Below are 14,462 nucleotides of genomic sequence, written 5' to 3'. Positions count from 1 at the left end.
CATCACAAAAAAGCATAAAATTTGTATCATCTAAGTGCATAGTGACATTTAATTGGTTATATGTTCGATAGTTGAAAGAATAAGAATGATATAGATTGTTTGAGAAAAACTGTCAATTTGAGCTGACGTTCTGTCTTTTTCTGCTTGTTATTTGTTTAAGAGTGAATAATTAAAGAGAGAAGATGATTAGGTTGTATTTGTGTCTATTACATTATGTGACGACATCTGAAGTCATTGGGGTATAAAACTTTAGTATTATATTTCGGAAATTTTTCGTAGAGTTTAATATTGGGATATTTTGCATTAAAAGTTTAAAAAAAATTAATTATTATGGAAAAGATTAATTTCACCTTTCTATCTTATTTCTGCTTTATGGTCTTAATTCCTTTCTCTCTACCTTCCATTATTTCTGGAAGTTTCCTGATAAGGTCGCTGAAGTTAGAATCTTAGTATATTTATTGCATTGCTTAGCTAAATGAGTTTAAGACTTATAAATGGATGATGCTTTCGATCTTAATGTCTAAACATAATGAAAGTAGTGAAATTACCTGGAATAGAATAGGATATCAAAGAGAAATGAACTCGTTATTCATAACTATTATTAATTTATTAAACTCATTTTTTCCATTTTTTTTGTTTTTTTTTTTTAAAAAATTTCCTTGAATTTAGAGAATATTATATTGATATCTTATAATTTATATATGCTAAATTAGTTTTTATCTAAATGATAACATTGCAGAAATAGTTGAATTGAATTTACAATTATTAATTTAGAAAATATTTTTGTTTTCTCTCAAAAAACTTTTTAAATCAATGTTTATGATCAAAAATAGTTACAATTGTCTATATAATAACTTTTATGCACTTTTTTTTATAAGACCAATTGAAGTGGCATAGTTACACTTATTCAGACGTTCTCGATCAGAATTCCCGATTTTGAACTTTGAACAGGAGTAAAGCAACCTGTGAAATAAAATGAAACCTTCTTTATGGAACCATGTAGTTTAATAGTGTCATCTCGAGATTTTGATAAAATTTTCAGCAAAATAGTTCAAAAAAACATTTTTATAAAAATAAACATATGTACCCCTCAAATCAATTTATGACTAATTTTGAATAGATTTAGAAACCATTTTGAAAATTCTGAAGATAAGAAATATCTTTGAGATTAGAAATTCTGACTATGACCGTCTTTAACACTATATATGTCATTTGAGAAAAAACTTGTCATTAAGATAGAAAATTTTTTTCTCCTTTCACAAATTATTAGTACTAACAAAAGTGTTGAAACCTTTATTAACTTTAAAGTTATTTCATAGATTACGTAAAAGGTTGACTATCATCTGATGAAATGATAGAGTTCCAAGACTTTTGTGTTGGCATTTACGAAAGTTATCATATGGTTCCAGAGTAACAATACCTGATAAAAGTATGGGATAGATCTATAAAATTAAGAACAATACCTGATGAAGGTATTAGGGTAGATATAAAAGTAAATAATTTATGATAAAAATATTACGTGTGATCCATAATTTATGATAAAAGATCAGGTATGAGTCAAAAATTCTCCATCACCGAATTTTGCATCACTAAATTTAATATAGCTATCTGAAGTTCAGTAAAATCAGACCTTTGTTATTTTCATATATATACCTTATTGCAGTATTGTGTTATAATTCAAACTGATAACTAATTTATTTCTTTTTACACTTCGATTAATTTATTTCAACCAAGTTTGGTTATTCAGTGCTGTTATATTTATAACACAATTAATTATCAATTCTTATCCAAAAAGTCTTCATAGACTGTTTCTAAAGTTTAGTCTTTTTCGTTACACACAAATTCTATTTGTCCATTTATCACTTTCGTAGTTATTTATATCTCAGTGAAAGATAGATCTTGGATATAAATAATTTTGAAATTTGGTTGCAATTAAGCATATAATAATACAACAAGAGTTTCTCTCTATCGATTACTCAAGACCTATCGGATTCAGATTCTTTTCTGACATCATCTATGTAAAATGTTTGTTGTTGACGGAATGTGAAATACTTTTGTGTAACAGTTTTAATTTTGCAATTTTACAAATTTAGATATGGGTTTTTGATAATTATTTGTCTTTTGCTGTGCTTTCAATTTATGGAAAAAAAGCTACAGCAGACAGCAAACAGTTTGAAAAATATTTTAGAAATTTTAATTTTAAATATATTCAGTATTTTTAGGAATAACATTACTTTGAAAGGTAATGTTATAATAACTTAACTCTTCAATTTGCACAATGCATTTTTATGAAAATGAGATGAAATTTGAATAAAAATTAAAAATTTATCCCTGATTTATCACTTCAGGGATTGATCAAAAATATTTTCCCGTAATATATATCATTCCATTATTGATATTTTAGGCGTTTATTCGACGATTAATTTATAACAAATGAAAATAAATAAATTCTAAAACGATTGTTTATATATATTTTACCCATTGCTTTAATGAGTCGCACGGCCTTTCTTCAAACACTTAATTTCAAAGTGGGCTCTTCCAAAGCTTTGCGGAAAATATTTGGCAGCAGATTTTTCAGTGTAATATTTTCAAAATTTCAACAAATCTGCGAAATACTTCTCGTAAAACTTTCACTTTCATAATAAACTTTCACCCAAATAATTTTAAGCTAAAACAATCAACTCTTTAATTCTATCTTGGTCAAGAATTAAATGTAACTAATTTTTGATCATTAAAGATCTTAACTGATCAGTCATTTTTTGCTTTATTGAATTTTCCACCAGAAGAATCTGTTGCAGAAATATGTTAGTTATGAGAAATAGTTGATGAAATGCAATTATCGAGCAATTCATGGAAGACTTTCTGTATAAAAGATATGATAAAAAAGTGAGAACAGAACCATTAAATTGTCAACTTTTTTCCGTTTTTCATTTAAATTTAATTGTTAGTTCATTTTCGTACTTTATTTTTTGTGGTGAAAAACGCAATTCGAAAGATTATTTCAAAATAATACTTTATCTGAAATATAGATGTATCTCAGATAACCTTTGATCTTATTTTTCTGGATCGATTTTTTTCACTCCAATTTGCAAAAAAAGGACAAAAACATGAAGGACTGTTACAAGAAGATTTTAGTTATATTCCAGAAAAATGATAAAACATTTCGCCTTGTTTTGAAATTAAAAATAGTAAAGATTACTATTTTTTTAAGAAATGTGAATGAACTTTCTTTCATTTCTAAAGCAAGAAATTTCGAGATGATTGAAAGTTCTCACAGTTTGCACTTTTACTTTATTACATCTTTTCCCTCAAAATTTGTCAACTGTGCCCAAATAATCGTCTTAAACTTGAACAAGCTTGAGAAGTATTTAATTTTACCATATCCTTTATCACTTCAGCATCATATTTCGTTGCATTTCATATGTAACGAAATATGATGCTGAAAAATTTCTGATATGAAAATAAACTTCTGAAAAATTTAGTTTTTTTGTTAAATTTTATAAAAATAAAGTTTTTTTGTGATTGGCTTTCTTCTTTCAAGATCTAAGAAGAATAATTCTGAAAAAAACTGCTTTACTTTTTAAATGATTTACATACATTCTGGATAGGTCATAAAATTAACAAACTTATTTTTCGGATACTCAAAAGCTTTTCATCATTAGCGCATTTTTCAAATATATCTGAAAGGAAGTCGCTTTTGTCATAACACAACCACTGCTAATGAATTATTCAATGAAAAAGTGAAATTTGCTGAAAAACACATTTTGAGTAATTTTTTTAACAGGAAAAGCAGAATTTTTGCTTTTTTTCCCTAATTTTTGCTTTGTCTAACCAGCGTTGGTTTTTTTTTTTTTTTTTTTCGAAGTTCATTTTGCATTTTGAAAGAAGATAGATGAATATTTTCATTCATTTATCTCTCCTTTTTTAAAAAAAATTCTGAATGATATATATTTGGGAATCTAAATTTTAAATTTTCTCTTCATTTTTTTGCAGCTTACTAAATGACTAAGCTAAGTTTCTGGATTACGATTAATATATTGAAATGTGAAATAAAAGTATAGTTTAATCAAGTTGAGTGAACTATATCAGGTCAAATTAAATTAGTCATTATTATTGACATTTGGATGTGAGTGATGCTAATTAATTTATTTTATTTAAAGTATTGCCAGTCTGAAGTGATGCAAGAGTAAATTCTAAATGGATTTTTTAAGTCCTAAAAAAGATATTTTTTTCGAATGAAATACGTGATATGAGATTATCATTTCCCACCAAAATTTCTATTCTACAAATTTCTCTTCTACAAAATTTCTTATCGTTGTTATAAATAACGTGATTTAATTCCAGATATTTCCTCAAAGATTACGTATTACTGTAATGCAAACAGTACTTCCAAGCAAGAAATTATGTATGGAATTTCAAGTTTATGATTACGGTGACTTCTTTTCGGATTCAGGAATACTTCTCTTTTTCAAAAATGTTTTTTTTTTTTTTTTTTGACGTTCACGATTTTCCTTTTTGTAGTCGGTGGATATTTTGAAAAAAAAAGAAAACTTTTAATTTGTCTTATCATTTCGATTTTTATTTTAGTCTGAGATTTTAAAAATAAACCATCGGTCAAAAGAAGAAAATGAGAAGCAAAAAGTGAAATGCCTTTATTAACTGTCACTTGAAAGGATTTTAGATTGAAGATTTTCAGGATTTTATTCTAAATTTACTCTCAGTAATTTCCTTCTCTTTTTTATTTTTCTCATTTCTCTTCCTTTTCAGGTTTTTATAAATGAAGATAATTTGGTGAAGTAAGAGAAAATGAAAGCAAAAAGGCAATATGATTTTAGGCCTTTATTCCACGCTAAATGTGCTATATACTGAATGCGCCATGCTTTGGCGCATTCAGTATATAGCTAAGCTCTTAATTGTTGTGTGCTTTTGAAAGAGATTGAATTTGAAGGCGATGAGGAATAATGTTGGCCACAGACAATAATAACAAAGCCTGATGTATTTGGCTATCCGCAAAACAAATACAAATTTGCATCGAGCGCTTTCATGCTTTCCTCTTTCCCTTCTTCAGCTGCTTTTACCGGTATACAAATCAATTAAAAACAATTTCAACTCAGAAAGGTAAGAGCTTAAATAAAAACACTATAACCTCATTCTTCGTTCGTTCTGAAAAATTAATTTCGTTTTTTAATCAATTTAAACTTCCATTTAATGAAAGAAATTTCAAAGATTAATGTCCAAGTGTTTAGAAAGAATTCACAAAAATCCGACAACATATGGCAATACAAAATAGAATGAACCATAACGATGACATTTTTAAGTTAATGTAAAAAGCATTCAAAGGAAATCTTCAATTTTAGCAGCACCATTTTGCCGTTATTATCGAAAATCCATAAAATGCGCTGCAGTCTTACAAGAGGAGGTAAATTTGAAGAAGAGAAAAATGAAAGGAAAGAGGGAGAGAAAAGAGAAGAGAGAGAGAGAGGTCGTTGCAGTGAATGTAATTCAATCTGTTTTTTTTTTTTTTTTTTTTTCATTCGAATTGCAAACGGCTATTTCCATTTATCTCCCTACAAAGAAAATTTTCATTCAAGCTAAATATGAACTAAACTAAACACAATGCTTTATAGATTATTTCACATTCATCAACAAACATAAACAACAAATGTGGTAGATAAAGGGAAAGAGAGAGAGAGAAAGAAAGAGAAGACATATTCCGCCTGGCAGGTTTTATATCAACACAAACAAACAAATGAATGGATCATATTAATTTATAGCTAAGTCAAAGTTATTTTAAAAGTTATTTCCAAGACGTTAGATGGTTTATTCCCGAGATAGTATGTTTTTGTCTTTTTTTTCTTTTTTATTTTCATCAGCATGTCACCTACTAATATTTATACTGCAGTCAGCTTTTTTATTTTTGCTATAATTAAATATGTTTTGCTTTCAAATACATTGGAGCTAATTTTTGTTAAAAAAAATGAACAATTTTTATTCTATTTTTATGATCAATGCTTTATAAAAGTTTTATTTTTTTTCACAATAAAAAATTTTTAATATTTTCTGAGCTTTTTTTTGTTAATTTCGAATTTATTTCATTAGAGAATTTTATATACTATCCCCTATCATTTAATGATTACTTAAAAGTTAGAAATGCTTGCAAGCAATTCAATTTAATTCTTTGCCCTACTAATATATGATAGCCTTTTAACTCTTATCATATATGTATAGCCATAACTTAGGCAATACTCTCCTAAGCTTAAGCACATACTTCTATTCCCTTATTCTTTCTTTTTTTTGTTTCATTTCCTGTTCATAACAAATTTAAAAGACAAAATGAGTAGCGGATAACATCGTTTCTTTCCACTCACCAAAACATATTTCCGCCTTTTCCCAACGATCAAATGACGGTTGCTATTCGAATTTGTTCAACAAATAATGAAAATTATCGTACTGCTTCGCTTTTCTATCATTTTCATTTTATTTCCTCGAACAAAATAGCAAATATTTGTATGTTGATGTTATGTAAGCAACATATTAAAATAATTGTTTAGTAATAAATATCACTAGCTATTTCATTTCATTTCGGTAGCATTTTTTTCCACTTACTTTTCATAAAAAGATTATCTGTTAATACGTTACTATCTATTGCTGCAAAATTTCCAGGAGTTTTTTGAAAATTTTCATTAATTTATCCTTTCTTTCCTCCTGGCCATTCTCCTCATATTTTATCTCATTACTAATATTTAACGAAATGGAAAAGGCTAAGGAAAGGAAATTAAATGTTCCAAATAATATTTTTACTTTTTTAAATGTTTGTTTTTTTAATTTCAAATAATATTAATACTAAAGAAAATTTTTTTTTTTAAATTAAATGTTTCAAATAATAATATTTTTGTTTGAACCATCAAATTATCATTTCGAAATGTGTGGAAATTTTTAAATTGTTTTACTGTCCTTTCGATTGTTCCTGCTTTTTTTTTACTTTTTTTTTACTCATTCGTTTTAACCTGACAACTTTTATCATTACAAAATACTAGCTTCTATACATTTTCCGAAATTTCAATTGAAATGTTTAGCGGTCGTTAATATATACATATAATCATACACTTAATATAAAAGATTGATTTTTTGTTAATTATAAATATGGTGACACATTATGAAACATTTGAAAGACTTATTTCTATTCAACTCGTTGACAATTTGAATTGTATTAAACTCAATCAGATGAATTTTTTTTCTTGGGAAAATATTTTACTCTTTCATTACTTATATAAAAGATATGTTTTCGAAATAATGAGAAATAATGCATACTTTGTTTTCTCATAACATAGCACAAGAAGCTACACTGATTAATCCAAACTTGAAAAGGTTCAAAATACCTTAATTACATTTTTAAATATTTATTACTTACCATCGTCATCACAACTGAATAATTTGAAAAGCGAAAATAGTTTGGATAAGCGATTAAACATTTGATAAATGATTTTCACATCGGAATTTGATCATTTAAGATCAAATGATCTAGTTCGAATCATTAATGGCTTAATCAACTCATGGATTGAAATTAATGTTGTCAAGTCTGTTATTGAAGAGATGGACATCATTTCGTGTTGACAACAAAATGAATTTTCAAAATCCATCAAGAAGTACTAATTCTCTTTAAAGAAGAGAATTAGGGAGATATTCGGTTATTTGCTTTTCCACTCTCATCGAAGCTTTTCTCTACCCAGTTCCATCTTCTTCATTCATTATTATATTCATCTCATCAACAGAAAGTTGATGAGATGATGAAATTCAAGGATTGTTTCAGTGTTGCCTGCCGTTTCCGTTACAAATTAATTTAAGAATTCAAATCTTATAACTGATAAAAGCAACGTAAATAGATAAAGCATTAAATTATTAAACCATACGTTTAATAATTTACACTCACTCCACGTATATGCATCTTATTGATTATGATTAGTTGACTTAAATTTATAACAGAATAATCGATAAATTATAGTTGTTAAAGCAAAATGTTAAATAAGGAAAAATGAATTTTAGAAAAAATAATAGAATGGCATTTTTGGGTCAGTTAACAGCTAATGTGCAAGCCCAGTTGAACAATGTGAAGCCACAGCTAAATTCTGTGCTTCAAACTGCAACTCGTGCTCGGGATAATCTGGCACCAATTTTAAACCGTGCTACTGCTCAACTCGATAATCTTGGCAAGATCTTACAGGTGAATGTCGTAATCTATGAATTGGTTTTGTATGCCAGAACAAAATTATCATAGAAATTACCATCAGAAAAAATAATAATAAAATTATCACTAGATGTTTAACATATTAGTCAATTAATTCATTTGATACATCGCTTTTCAATTTAACTTTTCCTTTTTTATCTAAGTGCTTAAATAATTCATCCAAGAAGTCTCAAATACAATCAGTTTACAGGTAACTGGAGATCGTAAACAATCACCTATTGATATACTCTCAACAATTACAACTTTCGATAGTACGCTTGAGAATTCAGAAATTAGGTGCGTGTATTGTTTTCAAATAATAACAAATAAAAAATAAGAAATTGAGTTTTTCAAATGATAACTTAGTGAATATCGAAGTTCAAAAGTAGATAACTTTATAAAAGTAGAACTTCTCGAATGACAATTAATAGTTTGTTGGAACAATTAATGCTTACTAACCTTAAAAAAACCTTCTAGCAAATAATTACGATTGATAAAAAGTGTTGATATGATAAGCTAACAATGGTTTCCTTATTTCAGAATAAATTATCCGATGAATGGTGAGACACGACTAAAGAATGCGGGTGACAGTCTGCAACTACAACTTGATTCATCAAATAGGGCCGAACTGTCGGCAAGTCATTTGGGTGAAGAACGATATGTTCTGGAGACTGTGTATTTCCACTGGGGCACGGAACCTATGAATGGGAGTGAACATACTATTGGCGGAGTGGGTTATGCCGGAGAGATACAATTCATTCATCGGAACACGAGATTCCCGAATCTAGAGATGGCATTTAAGGAAGCAAATGGAATACTGGGTGTGGCTGTATTGCTAAATGTTAGCTTATATAATCATATTTCAACAGTTATTTATTAAAACGAATAAAGTTCATGAGTAGTAAACAAAGTTTGTTCTCAACTGTAGCATCAAAGCCTGGCCAAAGTATTTCCCTGATCTGCTTGAAAATTTGAAATATTAGTGCAATTTTCTTTTAACATCATCAAATTAGGATTCTATTAAGGTGAGAGTTAGTAATTAATTATTGAAAAAATTATTCAAAAGCTGAATTGATATAGTATTGCCATTCAGATCGTTAAATATTTTGTCCTATCTAAAATATATTTTTTAGGAATCGCATGACGACAATCCAACATTTTCAACAATAATTGATGGCATAAAGCAGGTAGTTTATAAAGGCAGTGAATGTGCGATTTACGGTGTCAATTTGCCTCATATGTTGCCTTCTTCAGGTATATCTTTTTTTTCTTTGAATCACTTTAACCAATCTATAGGATTTTTCATTAGTTATTACACCTATGATAACACAGACTGAAAAATGAACGTGAAATGTAAAAGCTAGTTACTGATTTCGATAAATTAATTTGCTACACTTCAATTTTCCAAATTTGTTTCAAATTTTTCTTATAGAAAAAATGAAGGAATTCTGGACATACACCGGTTCGGAGACAGTACACCCGTACAGAGAAACTGTTCAATGGATTATTTTCAGGGCTACTGTTTGGATATCTTCGAGTCAGGTATTATTTCTAAGTTGGGAAATTGAAAAAAGAAAGTGATGAGTTTGAATTTTCTATTAAATTTTTGCAGTTGGATAAATTACGTACACTGAAACGTGAAGGTTACGAATGTGAAGTTGAGGAAACGATGTTACCAATTCGTGCAGTTCAACCAATTAATGGCCGTATAATACGTTCATCATTTCGTTCTTCAGCCCAAGCAGCACGAATAACAGAGACACAATAACATTATTTGCTATCACCAGATTGTACTTCGAAATCTCAAGCCAACGATAATAATTGAAAAAGTGTTTATCCCCTCTGGTTCTAAGCGTTTCTGACATGTACAAATTATCAGCTTTTCATTCTTTGATTATAATAAGCATAACATCGAATTTCTAATTTAAAGTAAAACAGACCATTAGCTGAACCACTTCTTCGCAAGCACTTACTTAGACTGAACTTTTTAGACTGTTTTTTTATAATCACTGTATCGCTAGAATTATCATAAATTCATAAGTTTATTTGTTTGATCATTTATTAGACGTTTAATTTAACTATAACAGAGCTAATTTTGACATACACAATTAGTGGATTATGGCGATCTCGATATGTAAATAAATGAATATATTTTATAATAAATTTTCCACTTATGCACTTAAAGAAGACTGAAAATAGATCTCTTCAAAAGTATTATATAAGCAAAACGAAATTTCTACAGCAAAAAGTTCGAAATTTTTGCAATTAAGCTCACTATGGATTAAGAATGACATACTAAAAATACTGTGAATATCTAAATAATGGATGAATCTTTGCTAGATGATACATCAATAACATCTTGTTCATCGCTAGATATAGTTTCTGGTTCGGGTGCTTCGTGAACAGACTCAGGACTGGAAACATTGATTGCTTCGACAGCACTAGCACCAGGTGTTAACACTCGATCGACTTGGTCATCAAATTCCACCTCTTCGTGCGCTGATTCTCGACTGGATACCGACACAACCTGATAAATAAAACGGAAATTTGATCATCCTTCACATAACGATAGGAAATAATTTCGTGAATATGATAAAAATGGAATATCAACTCTAAATCTATTAATATCAAGTAAGGACTACTTCGTCCTATCAATATAAATAAACAAATACTTCTTCCACGTTTTCATTAGTAACAACGCTGACAGTGCCATGATGATCGATGCCTGTAATAATCTTTTAAATGAATTTTCATTCTTCTTTCATTTATTTCCCAGAGTTTATAGAGAAAGAGACAATTATTACTAATTAAACAATTTGTAACTCATGAAAATTATCTAATTTATTTCCTCTAATATTACACACCGAAATAATTAGAAAATAAAGAATGCACCATACTGTTCCAAAATTTGGTTATCTCCTTGTGCTTGTAATGTTCGAGTACCATCAGCATTTTTCTGCAACCGTGTATTTTCTTCATGTGCACGAGCTAATTCTGCTTGCAAGCGTTTTATTTCTTCATCACGTTCTGCCAAAATATCTCCAAAATCTACGATAATTTATTTTAAATTTGAGTTAATATAAAAAACGGTGATGTGCAAGAAGTGATAAATTCGTCTAGTCAATAACAAAGTTAAAAATTACCACAATTCAGAAATTAGTCTTGAAAACTTGATGTAGTTGTTCAAATAAGATATTTTCATCAAGTGTAGAAAAAAGAAAACATACAAAAAAACCCCATAAAATTAGGGAAAAGAATTCTTGGACTGGAAAAAAATTAATAAATAATTTCAAACTGAAAAGTGATTTTAACCTACCACGACATCGTTTTCTTAAACCTTCAACAGTTTTTCGACAATAGCTTAACATAGTTTCTAAACGAATTGTTCTGGTCGCTTCATTTTTAAGTTCGGCGTTCTCTTTCTCTAGCTTCTTACACAGTGTTGCTAATACCTTCGTATCACTGCTAAAGAAGTTTAAAATTAAACAATTCACAAATAAGGGTATTTTGAATGAAATAGAATAAAGGAATGTTTGAGAACAGCTAGCCTTTCTGATCCATTTTTAAGAGCCCTTAATTCAAGTGTCGCTAATTTAGCATCCTTACGCGCTTTACGAATTTCATCACGCATTGCTGAGAACATCACCCCAACTGCTTGATCAACTAATGTACAGTCTGCTTTATTCTCATCACTCGCATTACGCTTCATCGACTCATTTTCATCCTATGAAACTAACATCATATAAGACAACTTTCATATGTAAGCTTGAGAATACCTGGTTTGACCAGTAAATATGAACAGATTTTAAGAACTATTAAAAGTGATAATTTATGGATAACACGGACACTGCAAACATATCCAAACCCATATATGTTCATAAAATAATGAAAAACTATTTAGTACATATTTAATTCAATTTAGGCCATAAAATCAAGAAATTTCGAAATGAAATATAGTTTTAAATATGACAAATATTCAAGGTAAGTATGACAAATTCCAGAAATAAGTTAACAGTCGAAAATTAATCCATTAACAGTAACTGGAGGATGTAAATCTTTCAGATTCTGCATTCAAGTCTATCAGAATAAATATTTGCACTTCATTCGAATTAACAAGACAAACCAATAGATCGCGTAATTGCTTCTCTTTAACTGCCAATCTCAGATTAGCTAAATTTTCACGCTTTTGAGATATCTGCAACTGCTTTTGCAACTCATCACCGTCCATCTGCTTTGATAAGGTTTCCGACGGTCTAAATTTTAATACAGTTAAACCTCTCATTTTATATCAAAACATTAATCAAACGAACGTTCCTCGTTTTGATGGACGAACATTAACTTAGTTCAATTAAACATTTTTAATCGAAAACAAAGTTGTAGAGAATGCTACTTCTCATCTTTATCCTGGATTGGCTCAGGTGATGTATTGCTTTGAGTGTCCATAAAGAATCTTTGACTGCACCTCTGATCTTTCCAAAATCTGAAGAAGTGAAAATAAACATCTGGTATAATCCAGATAATACCACGTAAAATGTCTCAATCGCTCTGAGACTTTAACATCGTAAATATTGATTTTCATATAATTTTGCAAGATTCGATTTTATCCTCAACCAGTCGGAATTCTTCTTGTTCATGTCCGCAATCTGAGAATACAAGATGTCATCATTTTCCTCATTACATCGTTAGACATCACGACTATTCTCCGAGTTATCAATGAATCTCTTCCGCCTTAATTGCAAAAGTTACATCCGTTACTTCAAACCCATCAAATAATCGGAAATTTTCTCTTGTTAACTCTAACATTTTTTAACACTGATGCCATACTCTAAAGCCTGTTGTATGTCCAAGAAAGATGCACCTACGAATTTCCGGAACTTTAGATTTTTCTAAAAATAACATATTTCATTACGCAAAACGACGAAGAAATTAATGTTGAGGGTAGAAACTATTTAATGTCCATCGACTATAAAATATTGTTACAATTATCAAGACACGAAAAAAAAAAAGCAAAAACAAATGTTACGTGATATAACAAGTGAAAATAATTTAGCAACATCTACAAGAACAAATAACACAAATAAAGAGTAAATTATATTATGGTTCATACCGATTAGTAGAAACACCTGAATTTTCTAAACGGACATACTAAGCACCTTCGAAAATGAAATATACAATAAATTTAGACTCCTCTTAGCATTGCTTATTATAAAACCTTAGAATAACTCAAAATTCAAAATTACTGACAGGTTATTGAAACGAATCCTTCAATTTCCTCGAAGCGTATTAATTTCCCGTTATCTTAAAAGAATCCCAATATTTTAAAATATTCTCATGCTACAGGAAAATATTTAAAAAGAACATTTTTAGTTTTTGAAACTTCAGAACAATTCTAAAAGTTTTTTTCAAGCACATGTTTAAATACATCAAAACATGCAACTTTTATGAAATATATACATATGTCTGGAACAGTAATGATACAACTGAAAAATCATTATTAGAAATGACTATTCAATTTGAGCAGTTACACAAACTAACTACTTAAAACTCATAAATGTATATGCCTTATTAGCACAATAAACATATCTATACCGAAAAACTATACAGTATTGCACAGAAGATAATTTTTTCCGGAATAAAAAGTTACTAATCGAAAGAACAACAGTGTTTCAACACAGAGAATTCTAATTTCTTCAAATAACAACTCGTTTCTATCGTACTGAAATTAGCAAGAGTAGACGAAAAGGGAATAGGAAAACCAACCATTTTCTGCATAAATAAATTTATCAAAGACTTAAAAAGTTCTGCAATTCAATAACAAGCAGCTTTTTGAACACCACTGCTAACAAGAATCAATCCTGGAATTAAAAAAAAAAAAAAAAAAAAATCAAATCTTGAGTTTAATTCAAACTACCTTCCTTGGAACAACGATATCTACTTAACTCCACCTAGAACCGGAAGAACAACTTTTCTTTCGCAAGAACAAAAAAATTCGTCACTCATTTCCACTAATACAACCCATATCAATATTGCATTACTCTTATACCGCCCTAACCTTCCTACTCTATTTCAGTAACATGGTTTTACTGATCCAGCGTTACTTTCTTTATGTTACATCTTCCCCTGTCGTGAATCAAATGTAGTTTTCGCAAATCGCAAGAAAAAAGAATACGAAAACTTAGATGGAAGTAATTTTAAAAACTTTTATTTCTGTTAAATGAAATACTTATTTCTCTGTACT

General features: G+C 28.9%; 2 protein-coding genes across 2 annotated transcripts; one reads left to right on the top strand and one right to left on the bottom strand.

Annotated features, from left to right (window-relative positions):
- Positions 1 to 8,056: 8,056 nt before the first annotated feature.
- Positions 8,057 to 9,992, top strand: Bma-cah-6 (Uncharacterized protein; the record flags this gene model as incomplete). The annotated part of the gene is made up of 6 exons (XM_001901101.2): positions 8,057 to 8,221; positions 8,436 to 8,521; positions 8,765 to 9,065; positions 9,358 to 9,478; positions 9,657 to 9,766; positions 9,837 to 9,992. The coding sequence occupies 6 exons, from the start codon at positions 8,057 to 8,059 to the stop codon at positions 9,990 to 9,992; spliced, it is 939 nt and encodes a 312-aa protein (XP_001901136.2).
- Positions 9,993 to 10,538: 546 nt separating this feature from the next.
- Positions 10,539 to 12,667, bottom strand: Bm12870 (Uncharacterized protein; the record flags this gene model as incomplete). The annotated part of the gene is made up of 7 exons (XM_001901100.2): positions 10,539 to 10,751; positions 10,897 to 10,949; positions 11,117 to 11,272; positions 11,541 to 11,689; positions 11,773 to 11,948; positions 12,348 to 12,477; positions 12,615 to 12,667. 7 exons carry the CDS (start codon positions 12,665 to 12,667, stop codon positions 10,539 to 10,541), a joined length of 930 nt encoding a protein of 309 aa, XP_001901135.2.
- Positions 12,668 to 14,462: the final 1,795 nt, after the last annotated feature.

This window comes from Brugia malayi (genome assembly GCF_000002995.4).
Source record: "Brugia malayi strain FR3 genome assembly, contig: Bm_v4_Chr3_scaffold_001, whole genome shotgun sequence".
Lineage (NCBI taxonomy): Eukaryota > Metazoa > Nematoda > Chromadorea > Rhabditida > Onchocercidae > Brugia > Brugia malayi.
This window is presented reverse-complemented; position numbering and strand designations above follow the sequence as displayed.